This window comes from Festucalex cinctus, chromosome 18 (assembly GCF_051991245.1).
Source record: "Festucalex cinctus isolate MCC-2025b chromosome 18, RoL_Fcin_1.0, whole genome shotgun sequence".
Classification (NCBI taxonomy): domain Eukaryota; kingdom Metazoa; phylum Chordata; class Actinopteri; order Syngnathiformes; family Syngnathidae; genus Festucalex; species Festucalex cinctus.
In genome coordinates, this window is record NC_135428.1 from 11,085,661 (window position 1) to 11,104,751 (window position 19,091).

At 47.4% G+C, this 19,091-nt stretch overlaps 3 protein-coding genes across 3 annotated transcripts; 2 read left to right on the top strand and 1 right to left on the bottom strand.

Moving 5' to 3' along the window:
• Window positions 1–107: 107 nt before the first annotated feature.
• LOC144006094 (ras-related protein Rab-34-like) lies at window positions 108–2,866 on the top strand. Its single transcript, XM_077504767.1, has 11 exons — window positions 108–400; window positions 654–763; window positions 1,067–1,158; window positions 1,268–1,333; window positions 1,697–1,798; window positions 1,894–1,958; window positions 2,032–2,083; window positions 2,240–2,321; window positions 2,398–2,488; window positions 2,563–2,664; window positions 2,739–2,866. The coding sequence occupies exons 2-11, from the start codon at window positions 716–718 to the stop codon at window positions 2,798–2,800; spliced, it is 762 nt and encodes a 253-aa protein (XP_077360893.1). The 5' UTR covers window positions 108–400; window positions 654–715; the 3' UTR covers window positions 2,801–2,866.
• supt6h (SPT6 homolog, histone chaperone and transcription elongation factor) lies at window positions 1,398–17,059 on the bottom strand. Its single transcript, XM_077504766.1, has 37 exons — window positions 17,003–17,059; window positions 16,174–16,284; window positions 15,942–16,109; window positions 15,483–15,553; window positions 15,230–15,401; window positions 15,008–15,089; window positions 14,659–14,914; window positions 14,432–14,533; window positions 14,251–14,364; window positions 13,600–13,689; window positions 13,328–13,470; window positions 12,663–12,808; window positions 12,488–12,595; window positions 12,132–12,412; window positions 11,902–12,056; window positions 11,633–11,828; window positions 11,395–11,534; window positions 11,185–11,302; window positions 11,041–11,117; window positions 10,676–10,811; window positions 10,472–10,609; window positions 10,029–10,196; window positions 9,822–9,949; window positions 9,544–9,751; window positions 9,308–9,455; window positions 8,955–9,097; window positions 8,731–8,871; window positions 8,475–8,670; window positions 8,257–8,402; window positions 8,079–8,171; window positions 7,179–7,292; window positions 6,919–7,043; window positions 6,732–6,844; window positions 5,411–5,494; window positions 5,153–5,340; window positions 4,848–5,080; window positions 1,398–3,746 (listed from the first exon to the last, which is right to left on the bottom strand). Exons 2-37 carry the CDS (start codon window positions 16,271–16,273, stop codon window positions 3,539–3,541), a joined length of 5,229 nt encoding a protein of 1,742 aa, XP_077360892.1. The 5' UTR covers window positions 16,274–16,284; window positions 17,003–17,059; the 3' UTR covers window positions 1,398–3,538.
• A 339-nt stretch (window positions 17,060–17,398) lies between these two features.
• sdf2 (stromal cell-derived factor 2) lies at window positions 17,399–19,004 on the top strand. The gene is made up of 3 exons (XM_077505300.1): window positions 17,399–17,635; window positions 18,172–18,368; window positions 18,444–19,004. Exons 1-3 carry the CDS (start codon window positions 17,452–17,454, stop codon window positions 18,738–18,740), a joined length of 678 nt encoding a protein of 225 aa, XP_077361426.1. The 5' UTR covers window positions 17,399–17,451; the 3' UTR covers window positions 18,741–19,004.
• The last annotated feature ends 87 nt before the right edge of the window (window positions 19,005–19,091 follow it).

A 19,091-nucleotide genomic window follows, 5' to 3' on the forward strand; every position in this document is an offset into this window, starting at 1 on the left:
CATAAATATTATACTTATATGTCTGAATTTGGGTCTATTGTCAAAACAAATACGATTGAAATCAAAGATTAATTGTGATTGTAACTATTTTGACATGCAGCTTCCACATTGAATCTTCGAGCCTTAATTTAATAATTACTTTTCTTGGAATTCTGAAGTCTTTCTGACTGCACGATAAACTAAACTCCATCATCCTCGAGCTGATCCTCATAATGGCCACACGGCGGCGCAGTTTGTTTTCCGCCTGCAAGAAGTGAATTGATTTGATTGCGAGAGGAGTCTGCTGACTTGATTTTGTGCAGTCAGATGCTCTGCTTTTGTTTTCTCCTCAAACTTTCCCACATCACATCTAAACACTTTCTTTTCCTCTTTTTTCCTCCACACCAGCTGCCATCTTCAGGTAAACTTTTTCTTTTTCATTTGTTCTGTTTTCTTGTGCTACAGTTTCTCTGCCTCCATATCATTGTTGCTTGCATAATTTGTTCAACAAGATCCTACTTACACATTCTTTGTGCCAAGTTAACTTAGGAAATGAGGCATTTTCCCACCCTCAACAAGAGGGTGTGGGGTGGTGGTGACAGGAATCACATGGTTCGTCATTGGCAACTTGTGAACAAAATTGTGTCGTAAGTCGTTTGATCTTTTTATGCAAGGTGAGCCGCAGTGACAGGTGCGTGGACGTGCAGATTGCACGTGGATCCGTTGCAGGGTCATAATGTTGCCGCCTGCCAAGAGCGACAGGATCATAACACACCTGCCCAAGGTGACGCACGCACGCACAATGAAAACATAATGCAATAGCAATATAATGTTAAAAAAAAAATGTAATGTGGTGACAGAGGCATTGCATTTGCTCTTTCTAGGCTAGTGTGGCTGAGAAAATTATTTACAAATAGAATATTAAATTAGACAGATTTCTGACGGGTCTATAGCCCTTCTACCTGGTGTAGTGCCATCTCTGCCAGGTAATGTGACACCAATGTAATGGTGACACGGGTGTAGCAACACAACGTGACCGCAATGGTTGATGTGGGATTGTGGGCGTGGCGTGATGACGTCACGTCAGTGTTTCAGTCCCAAGGCAGCGCTGCAGACCAAAGAGGTTTTCCATCCTCGGGTGAAGGCCCTGTGTCAGGCGCACAGGGAAGATGCCATCAGGTGAGTTCAAAGGTCACGCCCAAATGAAGATCTTGTTTGGTAGAAAGGAAGAGCAACAAAATGTGTTGAGAAAGTGTGACTGTTTAAAGCTTTCACTGCTCTTTTGCAGCTTCAACGTCGCCAAAGTCATCGTCGTGGGCGACGTGTCGGTTGGGAAAACGTGTCTGGTCAGCAGGTAAGAAGCCGTTCCACAATTCAACACCATACATCAGCATGATGATAGCAACAATTCACGTCAGTGCATTTCTTCAAACCGTCCAAGATTTATTTCAGAACGTGACAAAAACATCCAAAATGAAATAAAAGATATCGTCTGCACCAAGTGATGCTAATTGTGAACGCGTTTTGCGAGTCCAAGAATGTTGACATCTTCAAGGGTCAGCGAACACATCGAGGGTCAAATCTGATTGGACCCAAAAAAACAAAACAAAACAAAACAAAAAAACTTCACAGCCACTCGCTGGAGCAGTGCGACAAATAAATGAGTAGAATTTGCCAGCACAACTATGCAAGTACCAAATGTTGACATTCCCGAAAGGTTCTGCAGGGGAGCCTTCGACAAGAACTACAAAGCTACCATCGGCGTGGACTTTGACATGGAACGCTTCCAGGTGCTTGGTGTCCCCTTCAGCTTGCAGCTGTGAGTATGTCGCGCATCATCAGTGAAGAGCAGGGGGGCCGAGCACGGAGCCTTGAGGGACTCCTGTAGAGATAGGTGGCACCGTGCGTTTGCAGGTGGGACACGGCGGGCCAGGAGCGCTTCAAGTGCATCGCTTCCACGTACTACCGAGGAGCTCAAGGTGAGGAAAGCGCCTCGCCATCTTGTCTGCATTTTCAAATCTAACATGCTTTTTGTGTGTGATGCACCTGCAGCCATCATCGTGGTGTTCGACTTGAGCAGAGGAAGCTCCTTAGCGCTTGCCAGGTGATGAATTAGCAGACCCTTTACTGCAATCAGGGGAATGTAGCAGGTCTCTTTTTTTGTCCCATTGCACACAGGCAGCTTCTTGCTTATCAAATTTCATAATCAACATCAGTATGTGTGCATGAGTCATGACTCCAGAAACCGAGTTGTGTGCAGGCAGTGGCTGGAGGACGCCATGAAGGAGAACGACCCCTCCAGTGTTCTTCTCTTCCTCGTGGGCACCAAGAAGGACCTCAGCGTGGGTGAAGATGAAGCAAAAAATACAATTCACACAAACCAGATGGCATCTTCATGTGATGTATTTGTTGCGTCAGTCTCCCGAGCAGCTGGCTCAGGTGGAACAGGAAGCCGTCCGATTGTCGGAGGAGATCCGGGCCGAGTACTGGGCCGTGTCGGCCAAGTCGGGTGCGACGCATTCTAGCTCAAACCTTATAAATGATGAAGACGACGTATAAATAAACGCGACTGATTTTGCACAGGAGACGGCGTCAGGGACTTCTTCCTGCGTGTGGCCTCTTTGACCTTTGAAGCCAACGTCCTGGCCGAGCTGGAGAAGGGCACGGCCAGGAACGACGTCATCAGTGAGCCGCGTTACACTTTGACACGATTTTTTTCTTCTCCTGTTCCGATGTCACGATCACATCTGTCTTGTCAGAGATCACGAGCGGCCCGAAGGACGAGCGCCAGCTGGCCAAGAGGAAACCCGACTGCTGCTGATGCGACGACGACGAACGTGTTGCGATGCATAAGTTGGCGTGTAAATAAAAAGTTGCCAAAGTTGTTTCCCCGCATTCCCGTGTGGCTTGTTGACTTCCCGTGCGCGTCATGTGCCTCACTGACTAATCTAGCGCCTCATGACCGGCATGACATCACATCTGCGGGGCGAAAAAAGGAAGGATTGTTTGCCGGTGGATCCTCGGCTTCCTCAATAACTCAACTTTCAAACGACATTTACTGGATTATGGCTGCTCATGCAATCAAGATGAGCATGAGGTTGTCTTTGTCGTGAGATTGGAGCGCATTGTCGATGTTCAGGTCAAGCCTCCCATATGGCAACCTTATGCACACGACGGAGCTGAGCCTGCATCAAAGAGGCGATGGCGTATGCGTGTGAAAGACATGCACAGTGGCGGTTTTTAAGATTCCAACAGGAAAAAAAAAAAAAAACACCTTGTTTTTATTTGTTCCATACAAAGGTTCGCTCTTCTGGTGGGCGCGGCCAGGAGCTATGTCGTCTATCTTGAGGGCAGGTGTTTTCTCGCCTTTGATTGGCCCCGCCCCCATACCGCCCAACTAAAAGTGTTGCAAACCAACGGAGCGGCCCGCCTAAATGCAGGTCCATTTTTGTACACGCAGAGAACACTGTGCGGCACGCCGTCACGGCGAAGGAAGGTGAGTCACGGTAGTGGATGGGGGGGGTCTCAGAGTCGCAGGATTGCAGGGTCAAAGGGCACTCTACCGGTCCATCTCGTCCAGCAGGGGCGTGGCATCTCCGGCTATGGACATGGGTGTGCTCTCGATCATGGGGCTGGGAGAAGGTCGCGGGGTCATCCTCTGAGCCTTTTTACGACCTTCAGCCTCTTTCTCTTTCAGCCACTGCTCAGCCATCTTGCCCCAGTCCACTGCAGCTGTGGAGCTCCCAACGCCTCCGCTGCTGCTTGGTCTGTTGGGGAGGGAGTGAGGAAGTTAGTGCCATCTGGTGGACACTTGTAGCAGTGCCCAAAAGCAAACACTAAAACAGGGTTCACCAATGCCGGTCCCCGAGGTCCGAAATCCTGCAGGTTTTAGATGATTCCGCTTATCAACACACCTAATACTAAAGATCAGGATCGTTATCAGGCATGCTGATGAGCTGATTTTTTTTTTTTTAATCAGGTGTGATAATGGGGGGGAAACATCTAAAATCTGAAGGACTCTGGATTGCACTAATAGAACACCTCCTGACTATTAAAAGGTGGAGTCAAGCTTAAATTTTTCTTTATAATATTCTCTATGTATGGCGGACTAAAACCGCCAAAATTTGAAAAAATAAATTAATGAATACATAAATAAATAAACAGAAGTGAAAATTAAACTATAATTAAAAAAAACTATATATATATATATATATATATATATAAATGGAAATAAAAACAACTATATATAAAATGCTTTGGACATTTAGTCCTAACAGAGCGTCTGCAGCATAAAATAAATAAATGTGAGAGCAGAGCATTTGTAATTATTGATTGATATTTAAGTTTATTTATTTTTGTATTTATTTCCACATTTATTTTTATTTTTTTAGTCTTGTTTTTTTATTTTTTTATTTATTTTTACCTATATAGGTTTTAATTTTCATTTGGATGTATTTTTTTGTATTTAATTTCTGAATCATATATATATATATATATATTTTTATATATCCGCTTTTATTTTCACTTTTAGTCTTTTTTTTTTTTTTTTTTTAGTTTTGGCAGTTTTGCTCCTCTTATACTATGTGCCCCCGCGAGTCTAAACACGGGATTTTAATTAATATTACGTTTGTGGAATATGAGTTAAGCAGCAAAATCAAACTGTTTTTATGCATCTCAGTTGCTCAGGGGTTCAGCTAACCAATCACAGCTCAGCTTCAGAAAACAAATAAGCCATGATTGGTCGTTACCTGAGCACTGAGCTCTACTGGAAGACATGCAGCAAAAAGACCCAGCTTGTCGTTTAGCAGAAATGTTGACAATTTGTTGTGCGGTAGAGATTTAAGTTTCCAACGTCTCGCGTGACTCACTTTGGCTGCTGTTGCTGAGGCGTTCGGCCTCGCGACGACGATACGGATGACGCCGGCGTGCCCGACGCGTGGCCGTGATGTCCGCTGTGGTGGTTGTGGTGCGCAGCATGCGTGGACTGGGGGGTGGAGCCCGGGTACTGCGGCGTGCCCATCGTTTGCTGGCTGGGCGTCGTGTACGAGTAGTTCGGTGTCATCATGGGCGTGGCCATTGGCTGCTGGGGTGTGGCAAACACCTGGGAGGAAGTACACGCCAGTTGCCACATATGCATGGAAAACAGACAAACTGACTCGGTGGGCGCACTGACGTGGTAAGCCGAGGAGCTGCCGCCGCCCCCGGTGCTGCCTCCGTATCCGTACTGGCTGGATCCCCACTGGGCCGGCGTGGTGTTGGGATTCTGGTTTTGGTTCTGGCCCTGACCGGTGACGGCGGCGATGGCGTTGAACATCTGCGAGGTCATGTTTCGCGGGAGAGCGTTGACGGCTCGCGTCAGGTCTGCGGAGAGAAGGGAGAGTGGCGTGACGGGACGGCAACAAGACGCGATGAGGAAGGCGACGAGACTCACCGGCGATGTTGATGTTGGCGGGCGTGGCGTTGAGGGAGGCGGGCGTGCGCGTGCGGCTGCTGTTGCTGTTGGTTGGCGTGATGCCTGAACAAGAGAATGTGTGGTGAGAACTTGCTTGACATTGCAACTGACATGCTTTACTTCATATTCTTTTTGACCTTTTTTTTTTTTCTCTTTCATTTAATAACGTGCAACATTTTTTTTTTCGGTACTGAAAATTTTGTTTTGGGTTATTCTTTTTCAGCACATTGAATGGTACTTGGTCTCTCACGAGTTGATGCATAGGGATGTAACGATATCCAAATATCATGATACAATATCACGATATGAAGCTCACGATACGATAATTATCACGATATTGTGGGGAGGTTGGAGATATTTAAAAAAAAAAGGTCACAATATTTTAAAAAATGAGCTTACACTTAAAAAAAAAAAAAGCGTACATAACAGCAATGCATATAAACCACCTACGATCTCTAATAATGATATTGAGGCGCTTACTTGTTAATGCACGCACACATTGAGTTCCTCCACATATTGACTAGGCATATTACGTTTCCCTTCATCTGACAAGTGTAGATTTTAAACACGGAAGGGCCAAAACATCCCTAATGAAAATTAAATTGCACAAAAAAAAAAAAACAAAAAAAAAACTAGCCACCAGAGGGTGCGAGAACTGCACAAATAGAAATCAACCCAACTTTTTAAACAGATGTGTTGCCTTTAAATATCGTGAACATGGCGACGACGATGTGAGCTTTAATATCACGAGATCACGAGATTGCCTTATCGTTACATCCATATTGATGCAACAATGCTTGCTTAGGATAGAGCCCAAATAACTATTCTGTTTCAAGTTGGAGGTACACCCCACTACTAGAAATTGTTTCTTTTAAAGAATTTTGAGGTCTTAAAAAAAATAAAAAAATAAATAAATAAATAATAATAATAATAAGAAGAAGAAGAAGAATAATCCCCGCCCTCCATTTCAATGGCCATCAATTATACCCGGCTTTTCACTCTCTCCTATCCAATGTGCATTTTAATGTTATATATGTATTTGCTTTGTTTTACTCTCATGTCTACTGCAAATGAGAATCTCTTCTCCATTGTTTTACCTGGCTAAAGTAAGGGGACTTTTTTTTTTTTAAATCATTTTCTCAAGGTCTCTTTCTAAGGTCCCTCTTTCTCCCACTGTCAATTAAAAAGCTAAAAAGCCAAAAATATGTATCCCTTTACAAAAAAAACAAAAAAAAAAACAAGTGTGTGACCTTTGGCGAGAGTAAAACACAATATGCTTATTCCGAGATTATTTCAGTACCTGGTACAGGCTCCTGGTAGTGGTCCTTGAACCAGCGGAACAAGCCGTTGACAGAGGGAAAGATCTGCGAGCGGTACCTGAAGCCATCCGGAGTGATGGTCACATACTCCACCCTGTGGACAGTACGAGACTGGAGTCTAAGTGACGTTGACGTATTGAGCAACATCCTGTCCAGATGGTCACCCACCGTGGTTTTCCTCGAGGTTGATACCCCAACAGGAACTTTCCAGGCAAAGCTTTACACGCAGACACAAAATACGGAATGAAGGTGGGCTTCTCCCTCTTGGTCCTGACCAGCAGCTCCTCCATTTTCTATTGCCAACACGAGACAAGAGTAGCTGATGATTACGAGTTCATCACCGGTCATGTTTCCATCGAATCGCATGAGTCCTTTTTTCCAGACAACAGAAACAAAAGAACATGAAGCGAGGATGAAGAAGAACTTGCCTCCTTGCTTCCGCCGTTACAGTCTTGAAAGTATTTGTGGCTCAGCAGGTCGCGAGCGAACGACGCCATGGGTTGAATGAAGCGTGCTGTGATTTCATCCAGGTCTTCAAACTCCTGCAAGAATCCAGTCGTTCGTCAAGTAAACAAAACACGAATTTGGAAGCTCACGTTTAAGACCTTTAGTCCAGTGTCTGTGTCATTGATTGATTGATTGATTATTTAGGTCAGTGGTTCCAAACGTATTTGTCATACCATGAGTAGCCCCTCACTTACGTGTTGATGAGTTTCCAAAAGTTCAATGTAAGCACAACAGATTGTGAACATTTGATTTTTAGGCATTGTATTTTTTTTTCTTTTACTCAAATAAAGCATCAAATAAATATTTAGCCTTGAAAGTAAAGTAATATAAATAAAAAAATACATATCAAAATCGAAAAAAAAGTTATCTGAGCTTTCATAAGACACTTAACAGTGAAAATAAATTATAATTGATGATGTAACGTTTCCATGAACTCGTTGCAATGCGCTGAGGGACCTGTATGTGTCTGTGCACTCCTGGTTGGGATCCACTGATTTAGATCATGACGTTCTGCACCCCAAAACTTGGTTTGACAGTTTTTTTTCCCCCACTTTAGAGTATTCAAATAAATATGGAAGAGTAGTAAATGTGAATGAAAAATCTTTGTCAATGACATAATTCAGTAGATGGCAAGCTTGTTGCCACGTCAACAGAATAATGGCAGAGTTTCCAGAGTTTCCACATTTCTTACTGATGAAGTCAAACCGTGAGTAAACTGAGATGAGCTCATCCTAAACTTTAGGATCCGTACTTTGGTGAACTTCCACATCGTCGTGCAATCAAAACTGGGAAACACTGCAGAAGAAGAGCCAACTTGGTACCTCATTGTTGATCCAAAGCGTGTGTCCTAAGCTGAAGGCATTTTCTTTGCCTTCCTCTCTCACGTCCACGTGCTGGTAGATGCCATCAGCAACCTGGCCAGAAGTCAAGAGATTTGCTGCAGAGAGCGAGATTGCAGGCAGGCAGAAGAGTGGCGGAGCTTGACCTTCTTCTTTTTACCTTCCACGTGACGGTGAGGTGGTTCTCTCCCTTGCTGCTTGGCCTGATGATCAGGTCTCCCTGGTCCAGCGTCTCCATCATCTTCTCGGCCTGGTTGAAGCTGATGTTGTGGAAGTTGGGGTGAGCGATGACGCGCTTGATGTAGGCTGCGGAGAGTAAGCAGGAGAGTTAGCTCAGCCCAGATGGCAAAGACCCAAAGGCCTCTTGTGCCAACTGACGCGTGCGCTGCTGTTTCTTCTTCAGCTCCTCCTCCAGCTTGAGGTCTTCAGATTCGGCGTCAAAGTCGTAGTAGGTGTCCTTGGGAAGCTTCCACTCGTTTGCCTTGTCCGACAGGTCGGAGGTGCGACACGTGAGATCCACGCTGAACTTCTCGATGTCGATCTTCATGATGCGACAGTGAACCGTCATGCCCACCTGGAGGAGGAGACGCGTTTGAGAGAGGTGATGCAAAAAGGAGGCAGGAACACGTCTCACCTTCACCCTCTCCTCAGGGTGTTTCACCACTTTGTCGCTCAGGAACTTGGTGGGAATGAATCCCTGCACGCCGTTGTCCAGTCTGCTCCGCACCCCAATAGCTTGTCCGGGACAGGAGCCGCTGTCGAAGTGGTTCCACACCTGCCGACAGGAAGTGACATCAGAAAGGAAGTAGCTGATTTTTTTTTTTTTTTAAACATGTCAGAGGAAGTGCCGCCCGGTACCTCGCTGAGCTCGGGGAAGTTGTCCTGCTGGCAGAAGGGACACTGCCACAGGCCAGTCGCGTCATTCCGGATGGCCTGGTCGTAGCTCTCCCCCTGGGGGCGCCGGTGAGCGATGCCGGTCACCACGCTAGTGATTAGCTTACCTGGACCACACAACATGACATCAGGAGATGAGCGCTCATTCAAGAAAACGTCACTTTGCACTTCCTTTTAATGGGCTGCATGAAGCTAACAGACGTCCGCGCTAATGCCTGAGCACAAATCATCTCACAGGATCCAAAAACCTACTTCACATTTTCATCTGAAATAAAGTCCCTAGCCTAAGACAGCGATTTATTTTTAACAAGTCTCACCAATGTAGAAGGTCTCTGGCGTCTCCTTCGTGAGCAGGTTGAAGACCTCCTCTGTGTTGGGGACTCGGTAGGGAACCCGCAGGTCTTTGTATCTGCAGCTAAGCTCAGCTCTGATGTCATACAGCGTGATGCCCTTGTTGCCGTAACCCTGCATAAATTTTTATTTTTTTTTTAAATGACGTGAGGATGTGAACCGGCCATAGCGCTCGTGGCCCGGCTGGGAAGCGCACGCCCACCTGTCTCTCCAGCTCCTCGGCAAAGGCGTCCAGATCTAGATCTTTGAGGCGTTCAGGGTTCTCCAAGATCTCTTCCAGAGCGCCGGCCGGATTGGCGTCCTCAGCGGACTCGTCGTATTCCAGCGCGTCCACGGCCATCTTGCGAGCCCACTCGTACGTCTCCGGGTGGACTCGAGAGCCGTCCAAGACCTCGATGTAGGAGTCGGTACTGTAGAAGCAAACAGAGATGAGCCATGCAGAAGAGTTTGGCTGTGCAAGGACGTGGCACACATGCAGACCTGTCTCCGAGTGACGCCGTGTCGATTTTGATGAAACCGGCACAGTTGATGAAGACCTTTGGGCCCATGTGGCACATTGTGACCAGTTGAGTTCTGTTCTCCAGACGCGTGTTGTTCTGCTTCAGGATCTGTTGAAAGGAGCAGGACGCGGGTCAGAGCTGAGAGCGGCAGCGGGGGCCAGAAAAGCCCTAGAAGTCCCAAACAAACCTTGAGCAGGTGCGAGCCCTTCCTTGGGCCTAAACCGCACACGTACTGGACCAGACTCTGAGTGTGAGGGTGAGCGATGGCCCGGTTCACGTCCACGCCGACCTCGTTGACCCGATTGATGAACTCGCAATAGAGAGCCGAAAGCAAATCCTCCTTCACCACGTGTTCCTGAAACCCAACCGGACGTTTCATTGGACAGCTTGGCTTGTTTTGATCGCATGTTATGATATTCTGCCCAATCCAGGTCAGATCCGGGTTGCACATTTGTCATTTAAAAGTCCATGTAATGTGTCAAAAGACATCAGATAAGCTTGTCACATCTTGTTGGGTTTTCTGCAGAAAATCGACTTTTTCATGAAAAATAAAAAACAGAGCACCAGATATGGACCGGTCCAAATTCGGGATCTGGATGAAACTAGACCTCCTTGCTAACAGTGCCTCACCTGCAAGGGGTGCAGCTTGAGGCAAATGATGTCTTCATCAGAGCTGCAGACCTGAGCGTACTCCACCAGAGGATCTTGGATCTTCCTGGCGATGGACACGGCCTGGCGCAGCAAGGGTGGGTAATCCCGAAAGTCCGTCTGTGTGGGACCACAGCGGCGCATCAAGCAGGAAGTCACTTTGCCGAGGCGGGGTTGCAAGCATACCTCCGACTTCTTGCTGTTCATGTAGAGCGTGGCCAGCTCGTTGTCAACCAGCTCCACGCCGACGGAGGGCAGCGACGACTCCTGCTCCAGCTCGCTAATCGTCCTCTTGATGTCCTCCATGATCATCTGAGCATCCCTGCACGCATCACATGGTCACAATTCCTATTAGGAAACGACATCACTCATCATCTTGTTAAAAAAGTAAAGAGGTACAGTGGAACATTGACTAATGAGTTGAAGCTAGCTCATAACTCACATTTTGACTCGCAGCTCGCGATGCCTTGTAAGATGGCACCGTATTGGATAAATGCTTTGAAGTGTGTTTCAAAGTACAGTAGGAGGACAATGAAACCAAAAGGTCTTACCGGTTTTCCCCGGCCACAGCGACCACGTGAGGCTTCTTGCTGGACAAAAACCTCTTGAGGTTTTCAATGTCGTTAGCCTGAAGTTGACAAATCCAGCACGTGAGGCTAAAACACACGTACATCTCGCAATTGCTGTATGCGCACCTTTTTCTCTCGCTCGTCCTCCCTGAAGGCGTTCCTCCTCTTCATGAAATAGGGCAAGCGCAGGAAGTCCACCACCTCGCCTTCGCCGTTGATCAGAGCGCAGAAGACAGGTGTGTCTCTGTCACAGAGAAAGCATGTTGTATATTGTGTATATGTGGATAAACGGTTCAAAGTTGAATTGATTCAAGTTCAAACGGGGCTTGCGTGTACCTGCTGGGCGCGTAGGCCACTCCGAGCACCCTGATGCCTTTGCCCTGATTCTCGTCCATCAGGTCGTCATCTTCCTCCAGCTGCTGGTCCGGCCTGTAAGGAGACACCTTCAACCAGTTGTAAAGTCGGCGGCAGCAAGACTGCGGGGGGGGGGAAAAAAAAAGAGAATCATGAGACTTGTCAGGAGCCATCTTTTTTATCACCATGGGTTCACTTTCTCCAACTAATTTCAGCATACCCGTATGATGCTCTCTTTGGCTTCGGCGGTGAGTTTGCTCTTGAGCTCTTTGGCCATCTGAGGGTAGAGGAACTGTTTGAGGGCCCTCTCGATGGCCAAGGTCCGTTGCCGGTTCCACTCCTGCACCTGGTGGCTGAACTCATCTCGGTAGTAGAACTGCTTGATCTCGTCAAAGTAGGTCTGGTCGCCCGCGTACCTGAGAGGGGAGAGCCAATCAGACGGTCTCGTCGCTTTTGAGGAATGGCTGGCCGGCATTTTTCGTCATTTACCCTTTGACTCCAATGAGATCGATGCAGATGTCAATGGATAGCAGACCTTCGTCCTCAGCTAAGCACATCTTCAGGAACTGATCTCCGCTCAGCTCCTTCACTGCCTTGTTCTTCAGGTACTTGAAGGAGTAGGCAAAGTGGGCCTCGTCCACTTCCTGTGCGGGCGGGTATCAAACGGCATCAGCGCCTGCCAAACCTTCCTACAGTGCGCCTGCTTTAGTGTATCGGACCTTTTTGCCCTTCTTGGTGGGCTTGATGTTGATCTTGGCCCTCTCCTGGAAGGTCTGGCGCAGCACGTATCGGACTAGAGGTTCACGTGCGATCTGCATGGCCACCATGTAGCGTGTGCCCTCCAGGACGGCCTCCGGGGTGGGGAACTGGCTACACACGTAGTCTTTGGCCAGCTCCACGGGCTCGGCGGGGAACTGCTCCGTCTCGTGCCGTTGGTAGCTGTCTCGCAGATTCTCACCAAACTGCTCGGGCGTCAGGCCGAACTTTTTAGCCAGGCCGTCTGCAACGCGGAGGGGAGATCATGAAGTTCGTTCCGGGTGAAACTATCTCGAAATAAAACAGAAAGCAGACGCACCGAGTCCCACGCTCTGACAGATGCTGTACATGTCCCTGCGGGACGCCAACTTGAGGTCTGGACCCTTCTGCTCCTCCTCCTCTTCCACCTCCACTTCTTCCTCCTCACCTACAAGAGCTTATAAATCAAGTCTCTGCAGAATTCTACAACCTCCTTGTAAAAACACCTCACCCACCGTCTTCGTTGACTTCCTTGATCTTGCGCAGCCTTTTCTTGCTGGCCTTGGCGGCATTCTGCATCTTTGGAATGTCACGGCCGTAGTAGAGCAGGAAGTGGTTGTACACGTCGCTCAGCCCTTCCAGCGTCTGAACGTCCTTCAACCTGGGGCAACAACGCAAATGTGTGCTTACTAGGGGTGTTAAAAAAAATCGATTCGGCGATATATCGCGATACTACATCGCGCGATTCTCGAATCGATTCAATAATCGGCAGAATCGATTTTTTTTTTTTTTTTTTTAGGATTCACACCTTGAGCATGGAAGAATGTTATATGAACGGAACATTAAGCCTTAATATTTTATTTTAATGCTGTTCAAACATGAAACAGATTACAACCTCTATAAGACTGAAATTTCAGATAAATAAATAATACATTTTCATATAAATCTTACACTCTACAAGCGTACTGATTAGTATTTTCTAAATTTGAATGAAAAAAAATCGCAACAATCGACTTAGAAATTCGTATCGGGATTAATCGGTATCGAATCGAATCGTGACCTGTGAATCGTGATACGAATCGAATCGTCAGGTACTAGGCAATTCACACCCCTAGTGCTTACCATCCGAGAAGACAAAACATCAAGACAAGTGCAGGTGCGGAGACGCGCACATGCGTACCTCTCCATGTCAGCAGTGTCCAGCGGGCGTATCCCATCAGCTAATGGTTTGTCGGGGTCGGCGGAGATCTGCTCAAATTGGTAGGACTGCATCTTCTGAAAGAGTCGCGTCAGGTTTTGCTTGCGGGTCTTCAGCTGAGTCCACTGAGGAAAACATGAATCTCCATAAATCAAAGATGTTGGACACAGACTTGATTCAGTCCTTCTTTTGAATACTGCCTTAATTTGTGTTCACTTGATCTTGAGTTGCTTTTAAATGTGTAACTGGCATACCTTTTCATCCCACTGCCACACCTTCCACAGGTCATTGATGTTCAGTTCTGGTTCCACATACTCTTTTCTGTAAAACGCAATAAAGGGAACCTGGAGGAAAAAACAACAACAACAAAAACACACACACATGGATGTTAGGGCTGGGCAAAATGGGCAAAATGTCACATTTGGATATTCATGACAGATATGATAGGGTGAATACTGTTGCAAAACACAATATAAGTGTACCAGATATACTATGTTCTATGGCTTGACGGCACACATCTCACAATTCTCACTGACACGGAAATGGATTTCTTGCTCGCTCCCTCCCCCTGCAAGACGATTGTTATTGGCTGATTTTAGCTGCCGATCAACGGCTAACTTGGCGTAGTCAGTTCAGTGGATTGGGCTGTACATGAAGTGCAAGTGTGGAAAGTCCACGTGACTGATATCGTATTGATTTTCAATATTAACATCAATAAATGTTCATATTGATCCGATATTGATGTACTGGATGTGAAGCTTTTCTCGTGCTGTACGGCTGCGGCTAATTTGAACAAACTGAAACAAACCAGAGGGGGCGCACGGTATACACGAGTGTGCTTTAGGATGCAATATTGAAGAATGTGTGTGTGTGTGTGTGTGTGTGTGTGTGTGTGTGTGCCAAACCTCAAATTGTTGATTCCTCATGAAATTGAGCGCCTCTTTGATTTTGGCGGTGGTGCTGGGGCCTTGCCGGCTGAAGTTGGTCGATGTCCCGCGCTCCAAATAGTCTGCGCTCTCCTACCGGTAGACAAGCGCACATTGGTTGACTGCGCAAGGCGGCTTTCGCGAGAGGAGCAATAGACACCTGAATGGAGATGGTGAGCGTGGAGAAGCCATGTTTGAAGATCCACTCTGCTTCCTCCTCCAGCTCATCGTCCTCGGCCGCTTTGACGGGGGTCGATCGCAGCTGCCATATAAAAACGAGATCGTGCACGGACGTGTTAACGAAGATTGGAATCGATATTGTTTTGCATGACTTTTTGTTCAAAGTGAGACAGCAAAAAGTCCCCAACGGGGGGGGGCAGATTCCACCTGGAAGCGCTCGGGCATGTCAGTGGCGCGGATCTCGTTGTCCTGGTCGGTCATGTGACTGCTCTCCAGCTCGCTGGGCTCATAGAGCTCAAAGATGCTCTTGCGGCCCTGCCGCCTCTTTATCTGTTTCTTGGGCCGGTCCCAGCCCTCCTCTTCTTGGTCCTCTTCCTCCTCCTCGCCCTGGTCGTATGCGTCGGTGTCAAATTCCGCAAAGTCGAAGTCGCCGCCAAAGATCTCTTGCGCCTCCTGCAGGGCACTGTGGGAAGGTGAACAGCTCCCATTCAACCATCATTCATGTTGACTTGTTTCAGGGATTGACATGTGCCAAAGACGGACGGAAAACACTCACGCATCGGTGTATCCGGAGTATTTCTTGCCCCGTTTTTTGGTTATGGGTTGTCCATCATCATCCACAATGAAGTCGCCCATATCTATGGAATTAAATAGAAACAATGTTAATAACAATTACTTGAATCACAATTAGGCCTTTAGGTTGGTCCACCTGGCACAACTTGACATGAATGTGAAACTGAAGGACGTACTGCATTAGAATTGGACTCTCGTGCTTTACCTGACTCGTCATCTCCTTCCTCATCATCGTCTGCCTGTTGGAGAGGCTCATGGACGGCCTCACCCTCCTCCAGCTCGCCATCTCCGTCACCATGAAAGATCTCGTCTGCAATTAGGTCCTTTTCATCATCGTCGTCGTCGTCCAGTGTTTTTACACGGTCGTATTTCTTCTTCTGTGGTGCGAGAAGAAGCCGCGAGTTGAGCCAAGTAGCAGCTCACAAAGAAAAGCCAAGCGGGTACAAAAACACGCATACCCTCCTCTTGACTTTGACACCCAAGTTTTCCTCAAGCAGTGCCAGGTCGTCGTCATCCAGGTCACTGTAATCTGTGAGGAGGGAACGTGGCAGAGGAGGTGTCCAACATTTAACCATTTTATCTTATTACCTTTTTAATAACTTTGGGTTACTTGTCAGTAACAAATTATAGTGAGGCAGACAAAAAAAAGACAATAACAAAGTGATAGGGGACGCACACGTACAAAAAATAATAATGATATCGTTTGTAAAAATAGCAGGAATAATTCTCACTGCGGTGCAAATCACACCTGGCCAATCGATGTTAACATTTACAAGGGTCTTCGAAGAAGGGAAAACGAACACAGAGGCTTTTAGCTCAACACAGTTGCCCCCTCCTTGGGTAAATTTGTTCAACTGATACTTGGTATTGTTCCTTTTCTCCCACTCAAATCCTTTCCTGAAGTAAAACGAACTTACGTCGCTTCTTGCGGCGATGCCGCACTTCCTCCTCCGAGTCGCTGCCAACTCCACTCGCACTCTTCTGACCTTCCGCGTCCTCTTCCTCCTCCTCGTCACCATCATCGATGAGCCCACGTAAGTTTCCCCTCTCATCCTGGTCCTCTATGTTCTCCTCTTCCTCTTCATCTGTGGGGATATATCGTATGAGTGTGCACATGCCAGTCCAACTGTGGATGTGGACGTGTCTCACCGTCATCCTCCATGAACCTCTGCGTCTTTTTGGGCTTCAGGTCTTTCTCTTCAAACTCCTCCTCAGACTCCTCTGCCTCGCTCTCGATGAAGTCCGACATGACTGCGGCTCCTGTCCCCATGTTCACAACACAAACCCAGCAGACAGACATTGGTAACACAATGAGTACACATTACACAATTAAACATCTGAACACCCATTCAATGACTAAAGTAAAAATATTCTTCGGCTGGAAAATATCTTATAAACATGAACCTGTCAGGATATTAATAAACCATCTCGTGTTACAAATAAAAACAAGATGTGAGATTTCTTGGCGTGTGATCAAATTCCAATGCATTAGAGGCAAGCGATCGAGATGTCGCAATGCGGACAGCAACAACACATCACACGAACATGTTCTCAGCTTTGGACAAAATAATCATTGGAGTTAATGACCTGGTTAGAAGCTTAACATGCTTCCAGTGAAAAGCCTGAGCTGATTTAAATCAAGCAACCAATTACGCACAACCTTATTTACTAGTGTAGCCGCTTGTTAGTGCGTTAGCGTCGATGCGCTAGCTTGCTCGTTTTGGGGCGTTAGGGGTGCTAATGTCCACAATTCAGGTTGGGACAACGAATGGCACATTTAGACAAACGAGAAAACAAAAATAAAGCAAGACAGAAAGGAGGCCTCCGGGAGAAATACGCGGACCGAACGCGCAATGCTAAGTTAGCATTAGCATGCGCTCCAAGCACAACAAGCGCCATCTGGCGGGCGGCAGCAGCACCAACTTCGACGGCTCGTTGTCGGGCTTCACAATACCATGAGCACGCAAACGGGACTTACGCGTCCGGCTCGCTCCGGTGACAATTACGGAAATAGAGGGGCGAATCTGCTCCGTGGGTTTTGTGTGCGCTTGGAAGAAAAATGGCGGACTACATGATGACTTCCGGGATGCCGGAAACGGAATCCGGCCTTTTCAATCGCACGCTGCCGCCCCCTGCTGGTTCATTGTTCTTTTTTTCTTTTTTTTTTACCAAATAGTTACCGCGGGGAACAAATTACTAAACTGTGGGTGCAGATGAGTAAACTGTGGGTGCCGAATACTAAACTGTGGGGGAACAGATACCCTGGTACCATAGGGGCCCCAAATTAAAGTTTGTATGCGCATTGCCATCAGTTTTGGCTCCACGCCACTGGGGGCGCTGTGATATCCCCATTCATATTTGCTGGTTTGGTGGACGTGGAAAGGGGAGAAGAAGAGGAGGCACAATCAGCAGCAGACGCAGAGAAGGATGGACTCGGTCAAGCGCGCACCTCTTTCTCGCCTTTTTGCTTTTCTTGCTGTCTTTTGGGCAATTTTGTTCCGGAGCTCGCTCGGCTCGGAGTTGACGTTTGTCACTTGTGGTTCTGTGCTCAAGCTTTTAAACGTCAAGCACAACGTGAGGCTACATTCGCATGACGTGCGTTACGGCTCAGGTCAGTAACTAACTGGACTCCAATTTTGTCGGACGAAGTCAAATTGTGCTCACAAGTCTTGCGAGTTTTGCAGAACACGTGAAATAAGTCAGACTTTGTGAAGACCGTTTGGATTTGTGTGTACTGTCAAGTGTCAACGTTGACCAATTTTGTACCTTTGACGTGTGAAAGGATTTGCGTGACGTGTCCGTTTCGTTTTGAACACATATGGGTATCAAATTAAAGCGAAAGTTCTGCTCGTTTAAATCGATCCTTTCTAGAATCCTTTCTGACAAACCTACGACTGGATCCAGATGTTTACGTCTGTCAAAACAAGACTCTTGTAAAAAGTACTTTTTACATCTTTTTTTCCCTTGACGAGTCTGTCTTGGTAATGGGAGGAGTAGAAAGTGCATAAGTGGAGGTCTAAGTCAAAAGTAATGAAAACCGGAAAACTTCAAGTAGTGATAGGCAACCTCATAAATCTACTTAATGCAGTTGTGTATGGTGCTTATCATTCTTGACGTGTCACGTGTGCGTATGTGTGCATGACCCAGGAAGCGGTCAGCAGTCGGTGACGGGTGTGACCAGCGTGGAGGACAGCAACAGCTACTGGAGCGTGCGCGGCACACGCGACGCCGCCTGCCTTCGAGGAGACGCCGTCAAGTGTGGTCAACACATTCGCCTGACGCACGTCAACACGGGACGCAACCTGCACAGCCATTATTTCAGCTCACCGCTGTCCTCCAACCAGGTGGGGGGCGCCCTCTACCGCCTCACTAAAGATTGTGTTTTTGCTGCGTAGTGAAGCATATTTGTGCCCTAACAGGAAGTGAGCGCGTTCGGCGAAGAGGGCGAGGGCGACCACCTGGACGAGTGGACGGTGGAGTGCGGCGGGGCGGTGTGGAACCGCGCCGAGGCCGTCCGCCTGCGCCACAAGGTCACCGAGGCGGCGCTGGCTGTGACTGGCGAGCAGTACGGGCGGCCTATCAGTGGCCAGAGGGAGGTCCACGCCATGGCCGGCTACGGACAGCACAGCCTGTGGAAAGCCATGGAGGGCATTTTCGTCAAGCCCACCGACGGGTACCCCCTCCCCCAGCAGCACCACACGCACACAGAGTTCTGAGCGCCAAACTTCCTGGTCCGACTTGGCGGACTTCCTGTCGTCGACACGTGATGTCACAACTTCCTGCTGGAGGACGTGTGCCTTGTTCTGCTGCTCTTCAGCACACACACACACACAAAAAACAAACATTTTAATCATTCTGGAACAACAAGCAGAGTAGATTTCATTCTTCACTTAGATTCCAACACACACACACAGATGTTATTTATTGTCATTGGTGACATGCATCACAACTTTCAATAAACAGCTCCACTTCAAATGCAACTTTTTAATTCATAGCCTTTATGCAATACTTAAATCAATTCTGTGAGAGATAGGACCTTACATCTGGTGAGTCCGTCATTCAAGAGT